The sequence below is a fragment of the Bos indicus genome, chromosome 16 (genome assembly GCF_029378745.1).
Source record: "Bos indicus isolate NIAB-ARS_2022 breed Sahiwal x Tharparkar chromosome 16, NIAB-ARS_B.indTharparkar_mat_pri_1.0, whole genome shotgun sequence".
NCBI lineage: Eukaryota > Metazoa > Chordata > Mammalia > Artiodactyla > Bovidae > Bos > Bos indicus.
In genome coordinates, this window is record NC_091775.1 from 39,549,251 (window position 1) to 39,577,234 (window position 27,984).

General features: G+C 38.8%; 1 protein-coding gene across 2 annotated transcripts; it reads left to right on the forward strand.

Moving 5' to 3' along the window:
* The first annotated feature begins 959 nt into the window (after window positions 1-959).
* On the forward strand, window positions 960-27,877 carry FMO3 (flavin containing dimethylaniline monoxygenase 3). Of its 2 annotated transcripts, none has more exons than XM_070768139.1 (9): window positions 960-1,115; window positions 1,812-1,949; window positions 13,374-13,562; window positions 16,302-16,464; window positions 16,949-17,091; window positions 18,168-18,367; window positions 23,160-23,515; window positions 25,965-26,037; window positions 26,745-27,877. In XM_070768139.1, the coding sequence occupies exons 2-9, from the start codon at window positions 1,818-1,820 to the stop codon at window positions 27,085-27,087; spliced, it is 1,599 nt and encodes a 532-aa protein (XP_070624240.1). In that variant the 5' UTR covers window positions 960-1,115; window positions 1,812-1,817; the 3' UTR covers window positions 27,088-27,877. The 2 variants fall into 2 exon arrangements, with proteins under 2 accessions (XP_070624240.1, XP_070624241.1); XM_070768140.1 differs by lacking the exon at window positions 960-1,115 and adding an exon at window positions 1,234-1,257.
* The last annotated feature ends 107 nt before the right edge of the window (window positions 27,878-27,984 follow it).

The window sequence follows — 27,984 nt, forward strand, 5'->3', positions numbered from 1 at the left end:
GCTCACCAGGCTCCTCCGTCCGTGGGATTTTCCAGGCAAGAGTACTGGAGTGGGGTGCCATTGCCTTCTCCGACATATATATATATATATATATATATATATAAATACAAATACATTTATATCCTCTAAGTTTGTGACAATTGAGCAAGAAATAGTAGTAGTGTAGATCTTCATTTGATTAATGAATAAAACAAGAATTGAAGAGGCTTAATGACTTGCCCAGTGTCACACTGCTGTAAGTGACTGAACTAAGATCTGAGGTGTTTCTGACTCTCCACTTTACTATATTTACTTAAGAGATGAGGATTACCACCTCCAAAAGACATAAAGAGCAATTTCTCCAGGGTTAAATATATGTCAGTTTATTTTAAACATTGTTTGCTTAATGAGAATAATTGAGGTATCAATTTTAAAATAATTGAGGTATCATAATTTTAAGGAACATGATTAGTAGGAAAACAATTTTTACAAACTTCAATATACCTCATGACTGGGAGTTAGGTATAGTTTATTTAGTCTTATGACCAACTAATTTTACCTGGTACAAATGGATCAATGTATGGAATTTGATCTTTTCCATGACAACACACTAGCCAGAATCAATAAGAGACATTTTTGAGAAATCTAACCTTTGACCTCAAAGGTCAAAAGAGAGGATAGGAAGAAAGAGAGAAAACTCATCATCACTGCAGGACCAAAAAGTCTCAGTTAAGCAACTAGTTTTCAAGAGTATTGGAGGGGGCGGGGGCGGGGTTTACTATGAAATACCTACAGAAGAATTAGAAATGAGAAAAATAAAATAAACTTTGAATAACACATCATAAAATGGAGCAGATAACTGCAGAATCATCTATCTAGGACACGTGCCTGAGTCCCAGGCCAAAAGTCCAGGATTTTAAGCATTAGATTGGGTTTGCTAATGGAAAGCAGGCACTGGGTGGCCAATAGACTGGAGCAGAGGTCTCCAGAAGCAAGTTCCTCTTTAAGAGTAGCTCCTCCCATTTTCCAATATCACCCTACTAGAGCGTTGATTCAGGGAAGTATTTTTTCTTTCAAACTGCTCAGACGTTTTGGACAAGACTTAAATCTACAGAAAAAAGGAAGATTACAGAAAGGTAGAAAAAGAATGATACTGCAATGATTTGAGAGGGGGGAGAGTGGGACTGGTAAATGGAGAAGGAGTATGCTACCTTTATACCAAATATGGCCAAAATGAGAATGACATATAGTTCAATAGAGATCTTTCTTTTCTGAGCAGTAAGGATTCTAATTTTCGTTATCCAAATCTACTTTTCTGTGTAGCTATGTGATTTTGCCTTTAAAAAAAAAAAAAAAGAAGTAACAGTAGGGTCTAAAGATATTGTCAGGAATAGGAAAAGATTAGGAAACAAATTTTTAGAACAGAGGTTAAGGATAGTAGCTAGTGAGAAATTATTTTTAGATAAAGAGATGATTTTTATTTTTAATTGAGAAGGTTAAGAACATTATTAGAGGAAGAAACAGATGACTACCTGGCATACTGAAATACAGATGGAACCAGACCTTATTCTTCATCAAGCCTTATGTAAAGTAGAAAGAAGAAATGAATATGTGTGTGTATGTATATACATACACATACATATGTCTCTTCATATATATATATGGGAGTGGGTGTGAGTATATGTACATGTGTGTATATATATGTATGTGTGCATATATACATATATACTTAGGCACATATATTTGTTTCTTCTTCCGTATATGCATAACAGTTTGTGGGTATAAGTGTGTGCATATGTGTTTTAGTCGTGAATCTCTGGGCCTTTGCACAGGTAACTATGGTGAAGAAAGTGGCCATCATTGGAGCAGGCATCAGTGGCCTGGCCTCCATCAGAAACTGCCTAGAAGAGGGACTGGAACCCACCTGCTTTGAGAAGGGTGAAGACATTGGGGGCCTGTGGAAATTCTCGGTGAGTGGGATATCACTGCAGCAGACTGGGGAGTGAGGGGGGAAGTGTGCGAGAACACATTGCCTGAGCACAGGGTGTCATGCCAGTTATACTTGCTCTACAAAGCTTAACATCAGTAGCAGGTTGGAAAGTAAATCCCTTGCTTACTTCAGAAGTAAATGGGATAGTGAGCTGGTTAGTCTCTGTGTACAGAACTCAACTCCAATAAATCATTAATAAGTGAGCCACTTGGGGATAAAATCCATGGTCAAATATTGGTTAAGTTTATGTAACAGAATTACATGAGCTAATCATTTAAAAATTGATGGTTCTTTCCATTCATTTGTTGAGTTTCTGGAACAACCTCTTAGAGATTCAGACCACAGATTTTAAGATTTCAGGTGCTGACTTTTGGTCTGGCCAAAAATACATAATTCTTGAGATTGCTGCAAGAGGAACCAAGAAGAGGACACACTGATTTGACGTTCTTCAAAGACTTTTGTTGTTGTTCAGTCACTAAGTCATGTCCCGCTCTTTGCGACCTCATGGACTGTAGCTTGCCAGGCTTACTTCTATGCATTTATATCAAGGACTCTATCAGCAGGTATGCTTGTAAGCTGCTGTGAGATCACTTCCTGTGTTGTCTAACAAGTATATTATCAGGTGTGGAGGCTTCCCTGTGCCCCAACTCTCTCCGTGCCTACAACCTTAGGAATACTCTCTGGTTAAGCCTACTCCTGTTTTCTTCTTCTTCCAATAAACCATAAATACATAGGAACACAGGAAGATAAATAACCCCATTTTCTTGTTTTTACCATGCCACACAATATGTGGGATTTCAATTTCAAGGATCAAACCTGTACCCCCTGCATTGGAAGCACGAAGTTTTAACCACTGGACCACCAGGGAAGTCCCCAGTAATCCCTTTTAAACCACTATTCCCTCCACAAGTACAAAATTAGTGTTAAACTTTATACCTTAATAGAAATGTTATGTTTAAGAAGAAAGTGTCTATGATGGCTCTTTAAATATTATCAATATATGAGAATTGTTCTTATTGATATAGATATTTTCTAGATTTCAAAGAACTCTTTTTGAACCACTCAGCATCGATTATTTTAAAACTGGAGTATAATAGCTTTACAGTGTTGTGTTAGTTTCTGCTGTACAACAACATGTATAAGTATACATATATCCCCTCCCTCTTGAACCTCCCACTCACCCCCATCCCACCCTCTAGGTCATCGCAGAGCGCTGAGCTGAGCTCCCTGTGCTATACAGCAGCTTCCCAGTATTGCGGAGCTCAGTGTTTGTCACTGGAATGTGCTGACAGAATTTCAGATTAGCACAGTGAAGGCTGATAAGGCTGTTTTATTAAGTACTTTCTATATACCAAACACCTTTCTCATTTCATTCAATCTTTATAATAATCCTATAAGCTAGCTATGAATTTTTCCCTTTTACAAATGAATGTGAAGCTTAAAAGAAAATTTTAAAAAAATGGTAAATAGCTTGTGAATGGCAAACACAAGACTCCAATTCAGTCTGACTTGTATTTCCAGTTTGAATTCTTAATCCCTTAATAAATTGCCAGGTGCCATTTCAACAAGTGGCCTGTTGAGCTGGCAGGTCTTCTATCCGGTGATCTTAACCAGATCCTCAAATTCATGCTTACTTTGCAAAGCATTGTTGAACAAAGACACGGCTGATAAAGCTTTTGAGAGTAGCTGCCTCTCCTGTTGCTCAAGGAAGGCTTTAAAATTTGAACTTAGCATCATGGAGGGATAAACTACTCACCTGCAAGCATGTGGTACTCTTCAAGAAAAAAAAAAAATTTACCCCAGAGGGTGGAACCACAAACCCAGAAGCTGGAGCCTTGAGACACAAATGCTTATTTCCCAGAACTTGAAACCTAATGAAACTTACCCTTCTGGATTCCAAAATTGCTTGGGACTGATGACTCCTTTTTTTCCTTCCATTTTCTCCCTTTTGGAATGAGAATGTTTTTTACTGATACCCTGTGACTGTCCCATCGTTGTATTTTGAAATAAGATAACTTATTTTCTAGCTCGACAGGTCCAGAAATAGAGAATTCTGTCCCAGGGTGAATTACACTCAGAGTGGCTTTCATACCTGATTCACACAGTTTAGACAATGAGATTTAGAATTATTGAGTTGATACATGTGAGATTTTGAACCTGGTTTGATGCTGCAGTGGACTGAGACTTTGGAGATGTTGAGATGAAATGAATGTAGTTGACATGTGGGATAAATGTCAACCCTTAGGGGCCTGACAGTGAACTGTGATAGGTATTCAAACAATGGGCCCCTCAAAGATGATAGCAGGTCCTGATCCTAGAACCTGTAAATATTTCTAATGAGGGAAAAAGAAGATATTTACAGGTATGATAACATTAATAATCTTGAGACGATGAGCTTATCTTGGACTATCTGTGTGGGGCAAAAATGCCATAACATCTATCCCTAAAAGAGAAAGTCATGGGACTTCCCTGGTGGTGCAGTGGTTAAGAATCCACATTTCACGGGTTCAATCCCTGGTCAGGAAACAAATATCCTACTTGCCGGCCCTGGGGCAACTAAGCCCACACACCTCAGTGAAAGATCCCACATACCACAACTAAGACCTGACACAGCCAGAAAATAAAGTAAACTTCCAAAGAGAGAGAGAGAGAAAGGCAAAGGGAGATTCGACACACAGAAACAAAAGAAAAAAGGGAATATGACTTTATCAGAAAGAGAGATATGAAGATGCTATGCTAGGACCGTGAAGGTGGAGAAAGGAGACATTAGTCAAGGAATACAGGTGGCCTCCAGATGCCAAAAAAGCTAAGGAATGCTGGCATCCAGCAGGAGCAGGAAGAGATCATGAATCTCCCCTAGAGCCTCTGGAATGGACTTGGCCCTGCCAACACTTTGATTTAGGCCCAGTGATGCTGGTTTTCAACTCCTGGCCTCTGGAATCATGAGGGAATAGATTCCTGTTGCCTCAAGCTGTCAGGTTTGTGGTAATTTAATTAAATTTAAATTTAATTTAATTTATAGTAGCCACATGAAACTAATACAGTTGATTATTCAGCGTTCCCTAATTTTTTCACCTCTGTGGGAGGACTTGAAGATGCAAATGATACTGTGACTTGCAGTGTTTCTCAAATACCTCCATGAGTCTGTAGCAATATACCTAGAAATCACATTACAGGATTATACTATAAAATAAAGTTAAATTTTGTATTTTCATTACAGTTAGTTGATAAAGTCAGCATTTTACATTTTCTAAGATCCAAACATTAGCTAAGTGTAAAAAAATAATAATAATAAAACTGCAGGGACTTCCCTGGTAGTCCAGTGTTTAAGAATCCATGTTTCCAAGGCAGAGGCCATGGGTTCGATCCTTGGTCGGGGAATTAAGATTTTGTGTGCTACATAATGCAGCCAAATTAAATTAAAAAAGGAATGTGCACATAATTAAAACTTTTGTAGCTTTTTTCTACAGCACTTTCTTAGGTCCTTCTATTAATAGTTCCTTCTTCTAACCCAGATCTAAAGGCAGAATGATGTATTTGCCTCACCTGCTTTGATCACTAAGAAAATACTTTATGACTAGGCTGCAGATCTAGGGAGAAGGTCTTTCTCAGGAGTTCCACAAACAACATGTCAACAAATTTTCTGGATTTTGTCCTGAAGTGTCATGAATAAAGTCTCCTTTTTCTGGGAAGGCAATCCTTTGTTCACTTCCTCTGATTTTTTTTCTAGCCTATGTATCACTTTGATCTTTAATATTTAGTCCCTCCTTGTGTTGACTATAATCACTGTCAAGCATCCTCAACTCATCCAAAGCTGTGAATTCCTCCACCTTCGCATCCCACATGCACACTAGCAGAGTTAACTACCCAAGGGTAGCAGAAAACTCTCATCATATTTCAAAATCACATTGCTTTCTGATGCAGATTTGGCAACTAATCTACCACTGAATTACTTTTCAATAGCAAGCCAAGACACATTGGCTTTTGATGTGATTGGCATATTCTAATATGACACTAAAAATTTGTATTCTAGGGGCCTGACATCTTTGAGTTATATGAGCCCTAATTAAATTTCTAGTGCTCAGTGCTTTTCATTATAAACTAGCAACTCTACAAGAGTGATCTACAGTTTGATCTTTCATCAAAGGGAAAACCATTTCAGATAGAAAACAATGTTAATTTTTTTAAGGAAAGAAAAAATGTTTTTCTTTGGAGTCCCTTTTAGAGTTTTTTTGACTCTTTAAATTTGAAAACGCAATCTTATGAACTGACTAATATTTACACAGTTGTTTCCTGTTTGTTTTTGGTTTTTTAAGGATCATAGCTTCGGTCAAATAGTAACTTAGCAAGCATTGCATCTTGCACTTTGGTCTGTCATTAGTTGATATACAACAAACCCTGTATTTTAAAAAGATGAAATATGCCTTATTTTCAAGTGCCCATGGAACATTTCTAAAACTGATTGTCAAAAAAATCCTCAAATTTTTGGAAAAAATATGTAAGTAAAATGTATGGCAAAACCAATACAATATTGTAAAGTAAAAAAATAATAATAAATAAAAAAAGAAAGAAAAAAATAATAAAATGAAATCCTCAGGTGACAATACGATAGAAATTTATAACAAAATGAAGATGGAAAATACTGCCTCCAGGAAATTAAGTTCTCTCTTAAAGATCTATTAATTAATGTTCTTTTAGAAGTTTAGACTCAGTAAGATAAATGATTGATAACTTAAAAAAGAGAAAATAGAATGGATGAAAAATTATCAACTGCTGACTATCTGATTTTATACCATGAAGGATATCAATTGGAAAATGGTTACAAAAAATAAGATAATTCACTGAGGTGGATGATCACAAAATTGCCAGACAAAAATCTATAGTTTATATATGTTGTAGAGTTAGCAAACTGGCTTGGCTCGTCCATTTTATTTGATCTCTATGTTTTTAATTTCGGTCCATTATTTTAAAACCAGGATATTTCACATAAAAATCTAAGGAAATGTCTTCTTTTGAAGAATCAGAAAATCAGGTAACCCTGGATCTCCTCTTACTCTAATACATAGAATTTGAATTCTCTGTTTCATCATGTTCATTTTTGATTCATTTCTTGTAATTTTCTCTGCATTTATAGAATTTATTTTGACTGGTGCTACATAAAAACAATAATCCCTTAGAATTTTGGGAACAGATTCATTTACAAAATTTTTCATTTTCTCTTATTCCTACAGTCATACCATTCTTTTTGTTTAATTAACCTTCATGTCTATATTATTACAACCATGTAAATATCATTGCTAAGCTGCTTAGTGGATTCTGATTATACTTTCTTTCTTGATTAACTTTTTGTTTTCACTGGAGTTAGTAACTGCCTTGTGGTATTTGTTGATTTAATGTTACAATGCTATTCTAATTCACTCCCCAACCTCTCCCACCAAATTTTGACTCTCCTCTGAACAGTTAAATACATGAGGTGTTTCACTGGCTTAATTCTTCTCTTAACTATCTCTTAAAGACACTCTTCTGGATTGTTTCCCTTCTCTAGGCTAACCACACTGCTATTATCCTGGGTAACCCTGTTTTCTGAAAACTTTATCTTCCTACTATTTTTTTATTCTCTCATTTTATTTTTTAATAAATTTATTTATTTTAATTGGAGGTTAATTACTTTACAATGTTGTATTGGTTTTGCCATACATCAACATGAAATCTGCCACAGGTATACACGTGTTCCCCATCCCGAACCCCTCTCCCTCCTTCCTCCCAGTACCATCTCTCTGGGTTGTCCCAGTGCACCAGCCCCAAGCATCCTGTATCCTGCATCGAACCTGGACTGGCGATTCGTTTCATATATGATATTATATATGTTTCAATGCCATTCTCCCAAATCATCCTACCCTCTCCCTCTCCCACAGAGTCCAAAAGACTGTTCTATACATCTGTGTCTCTTTTGCTGTCTCACATACAGGGTTCTCGTTACTATCTTTCTAAATTCCATATATATGCATTAGTATTGGTGTTTTTCTTTCTGGCTTACTTCACTCTGTATGATAGGCTCCAGTTTCATCCACCTCATTAGAACTGATTCAAATGTATTCTTTTTAATGGCTGAGTAATACTCCATTGTGTATATGTACCACAGCTTTCTTATCCATTCATCTGCTGATGGACATCTAGGTTGCTTCCATGTCCTGGCTATTATAAACAGTGCTGTGATGAACACTGGGGTACACGTGTCTCTTTCAATTCTGGTTTCCTCGGTGTGTATGCCCAGCAGTGGGATTGCTGGGTCATAAGGCAGTTGTATTTCCAGTTTTTTAAGGAATCTCCACACTGTTCTGCAGAGTGGGTATACTAGTTTGCATTCCCACCAACAGTGTAAGAGGGTTCCATTTTAATGAGAGTACCTCCTTGGCAGTTTCCTATGAAATTAAAATATATGAAGTAAAAGACGGTAGACCTTGAATATCTTATAAGATCACTATTTAATCTGGATTCCCATTTGATTAGATCTAGTCTTAACTTGGAGAAGGCAATGGCACCCCAGTCCAGTACTCTTGCCTGGAAAATCCCATGGACGGAGGAGCCTGGTGGGCTGCAGTCCATAGGGTTGCTAAGAGTCGGACATGACTGAGCGACTTCAATTTTCACTTTCATGCATTGGAGAAGGAAATGGCAACCCACTCCAGTGTTCTTGCCTGGAGAATCCCAGGGACGGGGGAGCCTGGTGGGCTGCCATTTATGGGGTCGCACAGAGTTGGACACGACTGAAGTGACTTAGCAGCAGCAGCAGTCTTAACTTTTGGGCTTCCCAGGTGGCACTAGTTGGAAAGACCTCCTGCCAATGCAGGAGACATAAGAGATGCTGGTTAGATTCCTGGGTCCGGAAGATCCCTTTCCGCTTTCTTTGATCTGGTAAGTCAGTTAGCACTCATCCACCTGTGTTCTACTTTCAAAATATTGTTGTTTCTTGTTTGCTTTCACTTTTTTTTTCTTTTTTTCCCTGTGGGTTTATATCTCTGATACCTTTACAGTAATTTTAGGGGTGTGTGCATGCTAAGTCACTTCAGTCATGTCTGACTCTTTGCAAGCCTATGGACTGTAGCCTATCAAGCTCTTCTGTCCATGGAATTTTCCAGGCAAGAATACTGGAGTGGGTTGCCATTTCGAACTCCAGGGGAACTTCCCAACTAGAATTGAACCTAGGTTTCCTGCATCTCCTGCATTGGGAAGAAGGTTCTTTACCAATAGCACCACCTGGGAAACCCAATTTTAGGGGAAGAAGAGTTAAATACATCTGCATAATCTTTCATATGTAATCAGAAGTCTGAGTTACTTTAGTAATTTTAAAAAGATAGATAAAGCTACTTCCATAGATAAGTAAGGTTTGGTTCTTTGTTGATCACTTGCCCCCCCCCCAAAAAAAAATTATTATATTTGAAAATGTCATTTATGATCTTAGTCACTCTTATGAACTTCTCATATGATCAACTTAAAAGGATCAGTCTATACACATGGACTCTGAGATACACTATAATACCAAATAGGAACAATAAGATGTTCATGACATATTTTTTTTTAATAGCAAGTCACAGATGATGTGATTAGCTGATGCTGCAACTCCTTTTTCAGTAACCATGGCTCTTGGGGAACCTAAGAAAAACTAAAGACCAATCAGCTCAGCATTGCTAGGGAAATTTATTATCCTGGAACACCCAAAATTGCAAAAACACCTCAAATCTGTCTCAAGGGTTTGCACCATTTTTATTATATAAAATTCCTCCTTTGTTGTTACATAATTTTCCTCAACTTTGCCTTGCTCCAGAACTTTACCTTGGACTTTGTATTAGTTTTCTATTTCTGCGTAGCAAATTACCACAAACTAAAACAGCTAAAAATGTTTCTTTATTACTCTCAGTTACACAGATCAGTGGACCTCCCTGGTGGCTCAGATGGTAAGAGTATCTTCCTACAATGCAGGAGACCTGGGCTCAATCCCTGGGTTGGGAAGATCCCCTGGAGAAGGAAATGGCAACCCACTCCAGTACTCTTGCCTTGAAAATCCCATGGACGGAGGAGCCTGGTGGGCTACAATCCATGGGGTCACAAAGAGTCGGACACAACTGAGCCACTTCACTTTCACTTTTCACTTACACAGATCAGAAGTACAGTATAGTTCAGCTAGCTTCTTTGGTTAGGGTTTCATGAGGTCAAAAATTAGGTGCTGCCTGGGCTGGGCTCTTATCTGGAAGCACAGGGAAAGAATCTGCATACTACAGGGTGGAGGCTGAATTCAGTTCCTTGTTGTTTCAAGATTAAGGTCTTTGTTTCCTTGCTGGCTGTAAATGGGATTCCTCTCAACTCCTAAAGGCTGCCAGTATTGCTTGGCATATGTCTCTCTCCATCTTCGAAACGAGGAACAAGCTGAATTCCCCTCATGTTTTGAACCTCTAACTTCTGATACCAGCCAGAGAAAACTCTGCTTGTAAAGGGATCATGTGATTCAATAATACTTAACAACATAGTCAGAGGAGTAATATATTTACAGATTTCATCCATACTCAAGGGCAAATGACTACCCAAGGAGGAGATGAACTAAGGGTCATTCTTAAAATTCTGTCTACCATATAGCTCATATTATAAGTTGAGAGAAAATATGAAATTGTTGAGTGAAGCATGTCAGCCAAATTTAAAACTCTCACTCTGTCCAGGGAGATCCTCTCCCATTTTCTCTGGTGAGATCTTAATATTTTGAAATGTTTTATCTGTAAGTAACACTAGACTACTAAGTGTTCAGGTCACTCTTTTACATCTAGCATAAATAGGACAAGACAAATATCCAGAATTACATAGAGAAAAACATAAAAGCATGCTAAGACCCAAGGAGTACCCCCATTTGGCACAGCTTAATCTCTAGGTCTCTTTAGGAGCAATACTCAGTCTTTTAGTTTCCCTTCCTTGTCCCTCAGCTCTTTCTAAAATTGTCTCTGGGCTTATGCAGAAATAGAACTTATATGACCTTGTGGTGAAGCAAAGCCAAAGTTTCCCAAATTCAAACACAGTCTTGGGCCTGTCCTCTGAATCCTCTGGTCTCCTGATGTTCCTATTGTAGATGATTACCCTTCATGCCTATCCTTCAGTAATCTTTAACCAAAGGCCAGTTGATGAACCTGGAACTGTCCTCCCTTAGCTGTCAGGGGCTGGTGAAACTCCTAGCTGAACAGACTCCACTTACCAGGTGCAGTTTGCACATTGAGTCCCTGACCCAAATGGTCCATTCTTCAGCTCTACTAAAATGCCACTTAGCTGCCCCCCAACCCTTGGCAACTCTCTGGCAAAGTAGCTACTAAGAGTCTCAGATGACTTCTGCATCCCCTTTGGGAACAAGCAGGAACTCATGTTTTATTCAAACTGAATGAGTTCAAGAGAGCTAAACTAAGGTCCGAGCTTGTCTTAATCATGTTACCTCTTCCTAATCACTGCTACTTGACTCTTCAGTGTCAACCCTCCCCAACCCAGGTTGTTTTGGGGAGGCTTTGAAATGATATCTTACCAGAATTTCAAATGTGAAAACAAATTCCCTCTGCCCTCTGTGTTTTGCTCAATCTTTCTAATATGTCAGTTTGGTCACTCAGTCTTGTCTGACTCTTTGTGACCCCATGGACTGCAGCATTCCAGGGTTCCCTGTCCATCACCAACTCCCTGAACTTGCTCAAACTCATATTTATTGAGTCAGTGATGCCATCCAACTATCTCATCCTCCGTCATCCCCTTCTCCTTCTGCCTTCAATCTTTCCCAGCATCAGGGTCTTTTCCAATGATTCAGTTCTTCATATCAGGTGGCCAAAATATTGGAGCTTCAGCTTCAGCATCAGTCCTTCCAATGAATATTCAGGACTGATTTCCTTTGGGATTAACTAGTTTTATCTCCTTGCAGTCCAAGGAACTCTCAATAGTTTTCTCCAACACCACAGTTCAAAAGCATCAATTCTTCTAAGCTCAGCTTTTTTTATGGCTCTCACATCCATACATGACTACTGGAAAAATCATAGCATAGATGGACCTATGTTAATTTCAGAATTTTAGCCCAAAGAATAATGCTTAGGGTTTAAGTAATCTCCTTTTCTGCCTCTATTCCCCTTTCTCCTCACCTAATTCCTTTAAATCAATGTTTTTCATTCTGGAGATTATAACCCATTTGTGTGCAATGATATAAATTAATGAATTAATCTGCATATTTAAATGGAATGGATAGACAAGAACTATAATCCCACAGCCTCCAGAACAAAAACCACAATCACAGAAAGCTAATGAAAAGAAACAGGATTATGTACCAGATGAAGGAAGAAGATAAATCTCCAGAAAAACAACTAAATGAAGTGGAGATAGGCAACCTTCCAGAATGGATGGAAAGTATGTGTGCAACTCAAGTTCTTGAAAATGATTTTTCTTCATAAAACTTTTATTCCCTGTGTATGTGTGTATATACGGGGTTGCAATAAAAAATATGTAACTATAGGGTATGGTTAAAAACATTTTAAAAAGATATTGTAAACATAATCAAGGTGCTCTCTGCCCTAGGTACATAAAAAATATTATGATCTAATCTACCAGCATAATATGCTAAAGGAAGTTTTTTTTTTTCATTGTGGTAAGTAAACCACAATAAAGATATACCATGTAGCTATTTTAAAGTGTCCGGTTCTGTGGCATTAAGTTCATTGACATTATTGTACAATCATACCACCATCCCTCTCCAAAACATTTTAATCTTCCCAAAGTAAAACTCTGCAGAAATTAAACAATTTAACTCTCAATTCCTCCCTCTCCCTGGCCCCAAGCCACCACCACTTTCTTAGTCTCTGTGAACATGATTACTCTGGGTATCTCAGATAAATGGAATCATACAGAATTTGTCTTTTTGTGGCTTGTCTACTTCATTCAGCATATGTCCTCAACATTAATGCATATCCCGGCATGTATCAAACCTTCCTTTCTTTTTAAGGCTGAATAATGTTCCATTGCATGTATATATCACATTGCCTGTCCATGCTCATGAGTTGGCATATTGAAATCGTGCACGGGTAAATTTTGAGAAATACTATCACTGTAATTAATGGTTCAAAGCAACAAAATTAATCCAGTTATATATTCTTGAAAGGACAGGATGAAATGCAGAATCTGTTTCCCTCAGAAAAGATGTGAATAAAGATATATTTTAACATTCTAAGTTCCTTTGATTATCATCAAATTATTTAAGTGAAGTTAATTTATGCCTCATCTTATTGCATTTACTTTTGGAAAGACCAACCAAAAATGAGTGATAATTATTTGGGACTGGTCCTGACCATGATAAATATACTCATTTACAAACTCTGTTCCATTTAAAATGTTTCTTTCACAGGACCATGTAGAGGAAGGCAGGGCCAGCATTTATCGGTCAGTCTTTACCAACTCTTCCAAAGAGATGACATGTTTTCCAGACTTTCCATTTCCTGATGATTTTCCTAACTTTATGCACAACAGCAAGCTCCAGGAATATATTACTATGTTTGCCAAAGAAAAGAACCTCCTGAAATACATACAATTTAAGGTAAGATATTATTAAAAAAAACTTATTGGGGGCATAACTGTGAGGAATTCTATAGTTATTAAAAGATTCCCATTTGTTCCTTTCACTATCTCTTTCTCAATTGTAAACAATTTTAACAGTATGGCTTCTTTGACCCTAGATTTAGAAAGCATACATTCTTCTTAAGATATGTAGGAAATTTTTAACTACACATAGTTCTTGGACCAAAATGCCATAAGCTTAGAAATCAGAGCAAAGAAAAAAATGCTTGGGTAGACATGAATTTATAAATTAAAAACTCATTATTCCGAAACAATTTACAGGTCAAAAAAAGAAATTTCAGGGGAAATTTTTAAATATTTAGAGCTAAATGATAATTTAATTTGATATATCAATATTTATGGCAAGTAGAGAGCACAAAAACTTTTATGAAAATTATAAGCTTAAATGTTTATGTCAGAAAATAAGATTTTCCAGGTGATCCTTAGCATACTAAAACATGAGAACTTACACTCTGGATATAGATGGTATCTTTCATTTTGAGATAATAACATTAAAAATAAAATGACAAGGAAGTATATTAAGAAATTGCTGTTAATACAAAAATTATTGGCCACCAGATTATTTACTACATGTTCTACATGGCTCTTGTAAACTATAATTTAATTGTCAGAGCTCCAAAAGGAATCACTCTTATACTGCAGAGAATATTGGTCATACACAAGGAACCACGTGGAAATAAAGTTTAATAAAACATAGATAGGGGCTTCCCTGGAGGTCCAGTGGATAAGAATCTGCCTTGCAGCGCACACCAGTTCAATCTCTGCTCTGGGAAGATCCCACATACACGGAGCAACTAGGCCCAAGAGTTGCAACTTCTGAGCCCCACATGCCGCAACTCCTGAAGTCTGCATGCCCTGGAGCCTGTGCTCTGCAACAAGAGAAGCCTTCCTACCGCAACTATAGAGTAGCTCTTAATTTCTAATGCTGAGATGCCGTATGATTCTATGATCATTTGGCAAAGTTGGAAAGTCTTTCTATGTTTTGATGATCTGGGAAAGGTGCCTTCTTAATCTAGTAAAGAGACCATTAAGGAAGCTGCAGGGTTCATTTCACTCCGATAAGGACAAAACCCTGATAGTGTTTAATATCAGTGCATCTTCACAAAACTCAATGACCATACAAGTACAAAGTTTAAAAAAAAAAAAAAATAGAATCCTCCTTCCTTGAAGGCCTACTGTAATAGACACCCTGGCCTCATTTCTTTCTCCCTTATATCCCTCAATACTGTTTATGGAAGTTTCCCCTGAGAAGCCATGTGTTCCAATTTATAGGGAGTATCCATGTTATGAAATAGTGAAAGTTACATGATTCATTTGGGGAGGAAACTTGTAACTCTTGGCCAGTTGGCTTCATCTTCAAACCTATAGAGAGAAATGCAATAGAACAACAACCCTGCAAGCGCTTTTAACTCTGCCTTCACTTCTCAGTCCAGCTCATTCTCTTACTTTATTAAGAAACAGCGTGGTATGACTTGGACACAGAAGAAAAAGAAAAGCGTGTTGTCACTTGAGTGAGACTGCCTCAGAAATGTTACCAAGTCAGGGTTGGGTGTTTCCTGTCCTTTGGAAGAGAACAGTCCTAAATAGTATCTTACTCATCATGTAGCTACAAGGCATGCACCATAATTGAGATCAGAGATGCTTCCTTGGCTGACTTTTAATCAAGTGTAAATTTAACTTCAAACACATAGTAAAAGGATGAGAGTAAAAAAATGCTGTATTTTTACAGGATCTATTTCATATAAACTCTGTGTCTTGACCAAAATATGAACCACCTAAAGAATGAAATTGGAAAGTCAATGGGAGAAACAGCTGTAGAATCAAGGACCTATATTTAACTAGTTATTGGATTTTATGCACATTATTTAACTTCTTTAAGTCTCCATTTCATATGTAAAATGAAGCAACTATGTATCTTGTAGAATTATTCTGAAGATCAAATAAAGGCTTTAAAGCAGTTTAAAAAAAATAAAATGGCTAAAGAAATATGTTAGGAAATTGCTATTACTATGTAAATTATTGGCCACCAGATTATTTACTACATGGGCTACCTGCCTCTTGTAAACTGTAATTCAATCGTCAGAGCCCCAAAATGAATCACTCTTGTACTGCAGAGAATACTGGTCATACACAAGGAATTATGTGGGGATTTAAAAACAAACACACACACACACACACACACACATATAGATAGGGGCTTCCCTAGTGGTCCAGTGGGTAAGAATCTGCCCTGCAATGCAAGGGACACTGGTTTGATCCCTGGTCCAGGAAGATCCCCTGTGCCATGTGCAACTAAGCCTGAGAGTTACAACTACTGAGCCTACACTCTGCACCACAGCTACTGAAATCTGCATCCCCTAAAGCCTGTGCTCTGCAACAAAAGAAGCCACCACAATGAGAAGCACTCGCCCCATAACTAGAGCGTAGCCCCCGCTCACTGCAACTAGAGAAAGCCTGTGAAGCAACAAAGATGCAGCACAGCCAAAAATAAATAAATATTTTTAAAAATCATATAGATCATTTTATGCTTTGACTTATTAAAAAGGAACTTTGAATTTATAATATGCACCTTCATAATGAATTAAGTATTTTCCCTAAGGCACTATTAAGGATTTTCTTCATACTATTTGATGATGTTGGTGCCAAATCTGCCTTTTAGCTTAGAGTAAAGAAGATTATCTTTCTGCGTTTCTCTTAGACAATTGTATCCAGTGTAAATAAGCGTCCCGATTTCCAAACCACTGGCCAATGGGATGTTATCACTGAAAAGGATGGTAAAAAGGAATCAGCTGTCTTTGATGCCGTAATGATTTGTTCTGGACATCATGTGTACCCCAACATACCTAAAGAGTCCTTTCCAGGTAAGGCCAAAGTTTACGCTGCCATCCACACATCTTGCATGAAGAAATAACCTTGATGATGTCTTTCTTATGTATACAAAAGTATAGTTTATAAAAGTACACATTAAATTAAAATATGCTTTTATTGTATCTAATGGGCTTCCCAGGCAGCTCAGTGGTAAAAGAATCTGCCTGCCAATGCAGGAAATGCAGGTACAATCCCTGGATCAGGAAGATCCCCTGGAGGAGGGCATGGCAACCCACTCCAGTATTCTTGCCTGGAGAGTCCCATGGGCAGAGGAGCCTGGTGGGCTACAGTCCATAGGGTCGTAAAGAGTTGGACATGACTGAGCACATATATCTATACAATTTGATATATTGTATCTAATATAGTTTAAGTATTAAAATTCCTATTACTGCAACCATATTCACTGACAAGTTCTGTTATAGCAGTTTTTTCAGTGAAAATCAAAATAATTCACATGTTTTCCACTTTTTCACTCAGGAATAAAACTTTTTAAAGGCAAATGCTTCCACAGCCGGGACTATAAAGAACCAGGAATCTTCAAGGGGAAGCGAGTCCTGGTGATTGGTCTGGGGAACTCAGGCTGTGACATCGCCTCAGAACTCAGCCACATAGCTGAAAAAGTATGCCTCCCTGATACTCAGGGAACTATCTTTAAAAGGCCAGCCATACCATTTGAAAAGTGTGAAAGAAAGCGGGGAGGGCAGAGTCCTTGATGCAAAGACTAAGTAGTGGTTCATATAGCTCAATGCCCTTTGGTAACAGGAGGGATTTTAAATAGCTTGATGTGGCAAAGGCAGAACATCAGCTGGAATGATGTCATTCAACAAGCTTCTTCTTTGGGATGTTTGGTGTCTAATGTGTCCAATAAATTCTTCCAAAACCAGTGGGATCATCAAACAAGCACTAGAAGAAATATAACCAGTATTCAGTTATTGGTCACCTACACCAGAGAAGATTTGGCTAAAAGATGAGAATACCACAGAAATGATTTGACGGGTGTTGATCCTAAGATATGGGTTATAGTGCAGGAAGTTCATCTGGGAGTGCTCTCTGGATGAATACCTCTGAGGGAAGGGAAAGAAGTTTTCCTTTATTTACTCTGAAGCTAGGATAATCCTTCCAAATTGTCCCTAGTTGAAGTGAGGGGCTGGGTCATTTTTTTTTTTTTACCAGTATAGATATTTATTTTTATTTACATATATTGCCTCCCTTTTGAGCCTCCCTTGCATCCCACCCCCATCCCACCTCTCTAGGTCATCACAGAGCACCTAGAGCATGTTATACAGAGTGAAATAAGTCAGAAAGAAAAAAAAACAAATATCATATATTGAAGCATATATACGGAATCTAGAAACATGGTACAGATGAAACTATTTGCAGGGCAGGAATAAAGATACAGATGTAGAGAATGGATTTGTGGACACAGCAGGGGAAGGAGAGGGTGAGACAAATTGAGAGAGGCTAGGTATTTGTCTTCCTCCTTCAACTGGTCACTGAATGCAGGGGATCCAAAAAGATTATAAAATGTTGGGGGAAGCCCCCTCTTCACCAAAGCAACTCCCAAAGAGGGCTGAGAGCTGAGGGCTGCCTTCTGGACACTGCCAGCAGTGGTGCAATAACTCCATTCCTAAAGGCAGATCTGAGAGGCATATCTACTACAGTCACCACGTTAACAGTTGAATTGGTGTTTTTCAAGGTCATCATCAGCTCCCGAAGTGGCTCCTGGGTGATGAGCCGGGTCTGGGATGAAGGCTATCCATGGGACATGCTGTTTATCACTCGATTTGAAACATTCCTCAAGAACACCTTACCGACAGTCATTTCTAACTGGTGGTACATGAAGCAAATGAACGCCAGATTCAAGCACGAGAACTACGGCTTGATGCCTTTAAACAGGTAAAGCAGAGTTAAACATGAAATGCCTACTAACTTTTATTTCACTGTCAACAACCCTAATATGTGAAATAACACCTAGACAAATCAAAGTGAAGTAATCACCTCTCACATTTCAGAGGACAAAGAACTGCAAAAATTAGGAGTGTTTTCCTGTTTCACAATTCTCCTTACCAGATTTGCACAGCTGGAAAGTTATATAACAGGTCAAGAATTTTACTCCCTGCTGCTGCTGCTGCTAAGTCGCTTCAGTCGTGTCCAACTCTGTGCGACCCCTGAGACGGCAGCCTGCCGGCTCCCCCGTCCCTGGGATTCTCCAGGCAAGAACACTGGAGTGGGTTGCCATTTCTTTCTCCAATGCATGAAAGTGAAAAGTGAAAGTGAAGTCGCTCAGTCGTGTCCGACTCTTAGCGACCCCATGGACTGCAGCCTACCAGGCTCTTCCGTCCAGGGATTTTCCAGGCAAGAGTACTGGGGTGGGGTGCCATTGCCTTCTCCATTTACTCCCTAGAGTAATGATAATAATAGTCAACATGTTTTTAAGTACTTAATACATGTCAGAGCCTTATTAAGTCTCAGACATGCATTATCTCACTTTATTCTCACGACGACTATGAAAAAGTGAAAGTGTTAGTCTCCGTCGTGTCCAACTCTTTGTGACCCCATGGACTGTAGCCCACCAGGCTCCTCTGTCCATGGGATTCTCCAGGCAAGAATACTGGAGTAGGTTGCCATTCCCTTCTCCAGGAGATGTTCCCAACTCAGGGATCAAACCCCGGTCTCCTGCATTGCAGGCAGATTCTTTATGAGCCACAGCAACTATGATGATGGCTCTATTATAATCTTCATTTGAGAGATGAGAAAACTGTGGTTTACCAAAGCCCCACAGCTAGGAAGTCAGAAATGGTGATTGAAACAAGTCCAGATCTGCTGACTCCAAAGTGCCTCACTCTTAGCCACCTTGCTCTAAAACCGCTTTCTTAACTGCAAAGTTAAGCAAAGCAGGACTTGGTGCTTCACTCTCATTCAGTTCAGTTCAGTCACTCAGTCATGTCCAACTCTTTGCGACCCCACGGACTGCAGCATGCCAGTCTTTCCTGTCCATCACCAATTCCTGAAGCTTGCTCAAATGCACGTCCTTCGAGTCGGTGATGCTATCCAACCATCTCATCCTCTGTCATCCCCTTCTCGCCCTGCCTTCAGTCTTTCCCAGAATCAGGGTCTTTTCCAATGAGTCAGTGAATCGCATTAGGTGGCCAAAATATTGGAGTTTCAGTTTCAGCATCAGTCCTTCCAATCAATATTCAGGACTGATTTCCTTTAGGACTGACTAGTTGAATCTTCTTGCAGTCCAAGGGACTCTCAAGAGTCTTCTCCAACATTACAGTTTAAAAGCATCAATTCTTCAGCACTCAGTTTTCTTTATGGTCCAACTGTGGACCATAAACAGTCCAACAGTCATGTATGGTCTCACATCCATACATGACTACTGGAAAAACCATAGCTTTGACTAGACAGACCTTTGCTGGCAAAATACTGTCTCTGCTTTTCAATATGCTATCTAGGTTGGTCATAACTTTCCTTCCAAGGAGTAAGTGTCTTTTAATTTCATGGCTGCAATCACCATCTGCAGTGATTTTGGAGCCCAGAAAAATAAAGTCTGACCCTGTTTCCACTGTTTCCCCATCTAATTCCCATGAAGTGATGGGACCAGATGCCATGATCTTCGTTTTCTGAATGTTGAGCTTTAAGCCAAACATTTCACTCTCCTCTTTCACTTTCATCAAGAAGCTTTTTAGTTCCTCTTCACTTTCTGCCATAAGGGTGGTGTCATCTGCATATCTGAGGTTATTGATATTTCTCCTGGCAATCTTGATTTCAGCTTATGCTTCATCCAGCCCAGTGTTTCTCATGATGTACTCTGCATAGAAGTTAAATAAGCAGAGTGACACTATACAGCCTTGGCGTACTCCTTTTCCTATTTGGAACCAGTCTGTTGTTCCATGTCCAGTTCTAACTGTTGCTTCCTGGCCTGCATATAGGTTTCTCAAGAGGCAGGTCAGGTGGTCTGGTATTCCCATCTCTTTCAGAATTTCCCCCAGTTTATTGTGATCCACACAGTCAAAGGCTTTGGCATAGTCAATAAAGCAGAAATAGATGTTTTTCTGGAACTTTCTTGCTTTTTTGATGATCCAACGGATGTTGGCAATTTGATCTCTGGTTCCTCTTCCTTTTCTAAAACCAGCTTAAACATCTGGAAGTTCATGCTTCACGTATTGCTGATGCCTGGCTTGGAGAATTTTGAGCATTACTTTACTAGTGTGTGAGATGAATGCATTGCTCTCATTACCTGCCCCTTAATGGAGCCCTCCAACTGATCTATGGCCACAGTGTTTTCATCTTCAGCCTTCTCCTCACTCTCTCCTATAATATCCTCCAAGCCAATCACATGATAAGAAATTGCTTTGACATGGGTGAAAAAACCCAAGTTCTAAGCTGTTTACCTCGAAGTTATTTCATTAAGTCAACAAATAGTTATTAAGCTTTTATTATGTGCCAGGACCTGTGGATATAGCACTGAACAAACTCATAAAATCCCTATCCTCGTGGGGCTTACATTCTAATAATGGGAAACAGACACAAACAGCATGAAATCTAAATAAGGCAGATAAGGGTAAGAGGGGATGACATCAAGACAATTTTAAACAACCCTTAGAGAAGGTCTCACTGAAAAAGCTTTCAAGCAAATTTCTGAAGGAGATGAGAAAATGAGCCATAAGGGTATCTGGAGAAGACTATTCTGGATGGTAGAAACAGCTAGGACATCATCTCTTCAAGGGTATGACTGGCATGTTTGACAAAATACAGTGGCTTCTTTTCTTGGGGAAGAAGACTGGGGAGAATAGCAGGAAATGAAACCAGAGACATCAAAATAGCCAGTTGATGCTAGGTCTTGGAAGCCATTGTAAACACTCTGGCCTTTACTCTGAATGCAGTGCGAAACCATAGCAGGCATCTGACCAAACTGGAAACAAAGTCTAAGTTAGTTTGAAGAGATCACTTTGGCTGTTATGGCCATAACTCACTGTAGAGGGTAGGTCAAAGAAGGAAGTGGAAAGACTGGTTAAGAAGCTATTATCAAAAACCCAGATGAGATGGGAAGGTGGCCTGAACCAGGATCATCAGTGGTCAGAAGTTGTCAGATTGGGATAAGAGTTTGAAGGTAAAGTGAACAGGATTTTCTGTTCAATTGAATAGCAAATGTGAAAGCAAATAAAATGTCAAGGATGTCTTTCAGACTTTTGATCTGAGCAAGGGAGCAAAGATGGAGGTGATGTCTACTGAGATGTGGACAACCATGGGAGAAGCAGAAGTTTAGTTTTAAATGTATTAAAGTTGGAATGCCTGTTTGGTATTTGCATAGAAGAATGTGGAACAGCAGTGGGTACATAAGAAGAGAGATTCAAACCATAAGTTTAAAATGTGGACTGGTCAGAATATAGATAGTATTTAAATAAATGAAAACTAGATGACATCTCTTGAAGAATGAATGTCAAAAGAGAAGACAAAAGACCTGAGGCATGTTGCTATTTAGAGGTCAGGAAGAGAAGAATTCAGCAGAGGACACTGAGAAGTAATAGTGAGGTATAGCAAGGTAGGTAGAAAGGAATCAAGAGTGAGTGATGACATGAAAGCAAAACGAACACAGTGTTTCAAGGAGGAGGAAACCATCAAGTGTGAGTTTACTAATAAATTAGTTAAAATAAGGAGTAAGAGTGGATCACTGGATCTGGTGGCTTGAAGATCCTGGTGGCCTTGACAAAGGAAGTTTCAACATAGAAGTGAGTTTAAGATAAATGGCAGATAATTCGAGCGGTTGAATCCAGCCTTCTTCCAACCAGCAGTCCAACCAATCTCATTGTCTGGCTCAGTTTCCTCCCCAGAAGCATCTACCTACGGCTTTCTCTCACACACACACACACACATCATCCTATAAGAACCATGTCTTTTCTTCCAACATTATTGCGTTTACCCCTAAGGCAGAGTTCTGTGGACTCACTAGAGATATTACTGAATAAAAAATAATCAAAAGCTCTCTTTCCAGATTTCCAGTTTCCTCTTCTTCTCCTGGCCTTATTTAAATTCCTAGACCCTCACTTTCTCACCTGACATGGCTTTGTCTTAATGGGGTTCACACTTCACCCTCTATGGTAGAACCTGGCTGCAGCCTTCCACCTTTGGCTTCCTTCCTCCTATTTGATCTTCTTCACATCACAATGATCAGTTTGGATTATGTTACGTTAAGAATAATGGCTAACATTTCGAGCACTATCTGTGTGCTACAGACTGTGCCAAATTCTTTATATTACTTAGGTCTGCCAATGATCTGAGATAGGTATAGCAGTTATTGCCACTTCAGGTGAGGAAGGTGAGGCAAGAGAAAATAAGAAAATTTAATTTGATCAAGGTTCACAGTTGATTAGTAGAAAAGAAATTTAAAGACCCAGGTACTCTAACCTTTGTTTTCCCCTATATCTGAATGCTTATTCTGGGATTTGGGGAGACTTCAGTGGGAAAAGAGAGAAAGATCAAAGGAAATAGAGAAGGGATTAGCAAAAACCAACTTCTGTTACTCCATAATGTGGCCTTACATAAGTTTTATCTATCAGCCATATTGATGACACTCCATGGAACATTGAAAAACCTTAGGTAGGTTTTTCCTATCAATTAATTATGGACCAATAAAACAAAGGAAACGGTACTGTTCTAATGCTTGTTTTTGTTTTCCACACAGCACCCTGAGGAAAGAGCCTGTGTTCAATGACGGACTCCCAGCTTGCATTTTATGTGGCATTGTGACCATTAAGCCAAATGTGAAGGAGTTTACAGAGGATTCAGCTATTTTTGAGGATGGGACGGTGTTTAAGGCCATTGACTATGTCATCTTTGCAACAGGCTATAGTTATGCCTACCCCTTCCTTGATGACTCCATCATTAAGAGCAGAGACAATGAGGTCACCTTATTTAAAGGCATATTCCCACCTCCACTGGAAAAGCCAACCTTGGCTGTGATCGGCCTTGTCCAGTCCCTTGGAGCTGCCATCCCCACTACTGACCTGCAGTCTCGCTGGGCAGTACAAGTAATTAAGGGTAAGTAGACAAAGAATCTCATTGAGAATGTCTTTGAGTCTTTAGGAAAACAATATTCCTATTAACAAGGAACAAATCCTAGGTCCCACCCAGTTTCCAGAATCTATAATTCTATATTTTTGGTACTATATTCTATAAGCAATTTAAAATATATTAGATTGTCATAAACAATAGACAAAACAATGATTCAAGAGTGTTTTTGTGATTTATAACTCCTTGCATGCTCGGTCGCTTCAGTCATATCCGACTCTTTGTTACCCCATGGACCAAACCCTGCCAGGTTACTCTGTCCATGGGATTCTCCAGGCAATAAAGCTGGAGTGGGTTGCCACTTCCTCTTCCAGGGGATCTTCCCAACCCAGGGCTTTAACTCACATGTCTTATGTCTCCTGAATTGGCAGATGGGTTCTTTACCACTGGCACCACCTGTTAAGCCCTATAACTCCTTAGAATTGTCAATTATCCAAGACCTTTCATTAAACTTGAGAATACCTGAGCTTCTCATCTTAGATGCAGAAGAACTTTATAAAATTAAGATTTTTAAAACTCAATAGAATGATATTTCTTGAAAGGTTAATGAAAGAAGATGTTTCAAAGCCAATATCCAGCAACTTTAAATATCCACATTCATGAAAAAAAGTATGATTTCTGGAAAGGAAGTGGTTTTCTTGTTCTGTTTTCTTCCTTGCCATGTATCAGATAAGGACAAGCAGTGGATCAGTAGAAGCAGAAATCATTTGGTGTTGTAGACAGTCTCTAAGGTAAAGGAATCCTAAGTCCCTGTATTTTAAAAGGAAAAAAGAAACAATGAACTTGATTGGGGTCAAGCAAAGAAGGCAGGCAGCATCATCCAGCCCCAAGTACTGGAATCAGATTCACATTAAGGTTTGAATGCCATTGTGGGCAGACTCAGAAAATAAAACCAAGCTATGGTTAAAGAACAAATCAAGATGTCAAAGTGTAATGTGCAAAGTCTGGTTGGTCTTAAACCTGAAACTTCTAGATAATGAATCTTAGCAGGTCTGCTTCCTTTGAAGCCCAATGTAAGGCTTCCAGTCCTACCTGACTTGCTGGGGTTTAAATGCTCTTTTATCCTGGATATTTGAACCTGCAACTACATATCCTGCATCATCACTCACCACCAGGCTCCCAACCACATCATTATGGTCCTACATATCAGCAATCTCTCTAAATCTCCTTCACTCCCCTGGTCCCAAGCAGAGATGTGTCGCAGGGTGATGTTTCTCCAGTGAGGCAGCAGCCAGGAAAGTGATGGAATGAAATCCTACTTAGAACTGAACTCAGGATTCAGGTTCAGAAAGACTGGCATTAAAATGTAGGTTTTAACTGCTTATAAAATATTCACTTACTCTCTGTGAAGATACTAGTTATAACCTGGGCTCTGAAGAAAGGAGACAGGGCACAGACCCAGCCAACAGAGAATTGATGCAAAGACTCAGTCTTAGGGAAAATGAGATATAAGGCAAACAACCCAATTTGGGGGAATAGGATTACCAGACCAAGGGGTCAGTTACAAGCAGCCCAATGGCAATAGCTGGTGGACTACAGAATATAGCCTCTTCTCTATCTCTCCTTTTGCCCAAGGACAGAACCAATTCCAAGGTTTGGAACAAGGCCATGTTGACAAACTATTCTTATGATCCTGCCTGTAGGGATTTCAGGAACAGAGAGTCATTGTAGGTCTTGAGCAATCAGAGCTAGACTGGAAATTCTAGTCTTGTTCCAGGTGACCCCAAAGTTGCCAAAGAAATCACACTAGATTTGAAGCATCTCCGAGTACAAATGTTTGGGTCTAGGTTTTAGAAAATTCTGTAAGGTAATGCCAGGAAGAGCTTGAAATCCTGGGGCAGCCCCAACTCAGATTTGGCCTCCCAGGACCTCCCTGTATCCTTGGTGACTTGTAAACAGTCCACATCCACAGTCTCATTCAGAAACTGTTGGCTTTCCAGAAAGAACCTTGTAGCTTTGTTAAATTCTCTTTCTTATCTGTTAGAAATTCCCTTTTTTGGGCAAAGCAAGATAACTTCCTATGAAGATCTGTTTGTTAAATCTTAAAAAAGAGATGTCAATATACCTTTGACTATAATTTATTAGATGACATACTTAAAAATAAAGCTGAGAGAGTAGAATATAATCCTTCAAACTGATTTTTAAATCCAATAACCAGTTTAAGAGCAAAGATAGAAAGATGAAAGGTTATTTGGTTTTAATCACTGTGACAAGTATCATCTCTGAGAAGATTAGGAATGACCTATATGTTTGTCTCAGAATGACTCCCTGGGTATTTGTTCAAGATATTATTTTGCTAGATAATGACAGCAAAATTTGAAAATACTAATGCAATTCACAACTCATTATTAAAAAAGAAACATTGCAGGCTCAGACTTATTTAACTATTATCATGTCTTTCCACTTTTTTTTTTTTTAGGAACATGCCCTTTGCCTTCTGTCAAGGACATGATGAATGATATTGATGAAAAAATGGGGAAAAAGCTCAAATTGTAAGAACATCTGTGGTAAAGGGGATCTAGAATTTTCATAGCAAAATCTGACTTTGTGAATACTTAGAACTGTTTTAGTCTTGAATACTCCTGAGTGGGACCATTAGGGTGACAGCTATGAGCTAAATTCAGCCATTCAACAAATAGTTATCAAGGATATACTTCGCACCTGATAGACCACTAAATCCTGTTTCAGCCCTCCATATCTCCTGCAATATATCATAAAAGAGAGACCCAGAAAGATTAAATTTCAGAGGAGCTTGGGAACACATGGATGTGGACTTCTATTTTCTAGCTCATACATCCTCTAAAATGTAAGGATGCCTTCCAATAGGTGGCTCTAATAAATGACTCAGCCACACAACAACTAGTCAGAAGAACTAGGCTCCAGTCCTACCTCTGTCACTAATCAGCTCAGTGGCCATGAATTAATAACTACACGTGAGCAAGAGACAATTCCTCTACTTGTAAATGTGGATAAAAATGCCTTTCTCAGCAGCCTTGTTGTGTTGTGGAATGTCCAAGTGAGATCAGTATGAAAGTCCTTCAGTAAAATCTACAAAGTACTGGATAATGAGCAATAATCCCCTTACCAACAAAAGGATTGATGTTGATTTGCATGGATAAAAAGGTGTGAGGCATTTTCCCTGTTCTTGTTTCTAAAGGAAGCTCGGATAGCCACAGTCTTGTTTCTCTCCCTCCTCTAGGTTTGGCAAAAGTGATACCATACAGACGGATTATGTTGTTTATATGGATGAGCTTGCCTCCTTCATTGGGGCAAAGCCCAACATCCCATGGCTGTTTCTCACAGATCCAAAGTTGGCATTGGAGGTCTACTTTGGCCCTTGCACCCCATACCAGTTTAGGCTGGTGGGCCCAGGAAAGTGGCCAGGAGCCAGAAACGCCATCCTGACCCAGTGGGACCGGTTACTGAAACCTATGACGACAAGAGTGGTTGGGAGTCCTCTGAAGCCTTGCTTATTTTGCAACTGGTTCAGACCTGTTCTTATTTCTGTTGTATCAATTGCTGCTCTCATTGTGTTGTTCTAGCCATCATTCTATCTAGGATTCTGAACATTACTAACAATACCTGGAAAGAAGCTTCACTATATAAAAATTAAGAATTTCACACCTTCTATTTTCCTATTCAGTGGGCATTAGTAAGACAGTACTATCTCTAGGCTTCTAAATAAGCCCATATGAGAATCATGTCATGATCTAAAGAGCATTTATCATTTCCCCTTAACTTTCACTAACATTGCATAATTCTATAACATTTCCATAACATTTTATAGTTAGATATATGCTTTTTAACTTAACTCATCTGAAATATTTGACATGATTCCTTTTCTCCTATAACAGTCTTTGAAATACGTATTTCAAATCTAAACAGTGAGTAAATAAAGCAGAATAGTCACAATATGATAGTCTCAGCCTAATTTTACAAACTATTCACCAGGATCAAGGGGGGAATTTGGTTATTTGACTATTATATTCTATTTTTGTTTTCTGCTGTGTCCTCCAGGCAATTCCTCCTGTTCCCTGGCCAAGACAAGTAGCATGAAGACCCTGTCTAGAATGAAAGTTAGCAAGAAGTAACTCATTTTATTTATATTCTCAATAAAGAAACAAACTTTCACATGTAGCAGCAAGATAAGGACAACAACAACAATGAGTGGAGCACCAAATATACCTTTTAACTGAATGGAAAGTCATAAAAAATTAAATCTTTAGCCAAAGCTGTGACCCAAGTCTAATAAAACCTGATATGGATCATATAGAATTATATCCCTTGTGGAATGTAGTACCAAAATAAATCTAAAATGTTATTTTTAAAGTATTACTACATGTTACAATTAAATTTTGATAATTAAAAATGTTTACATTTGACATTATGGAGCAGATAAAATAATCCATTAGCATCATCAGTTACCAGGGGGTTCTTCA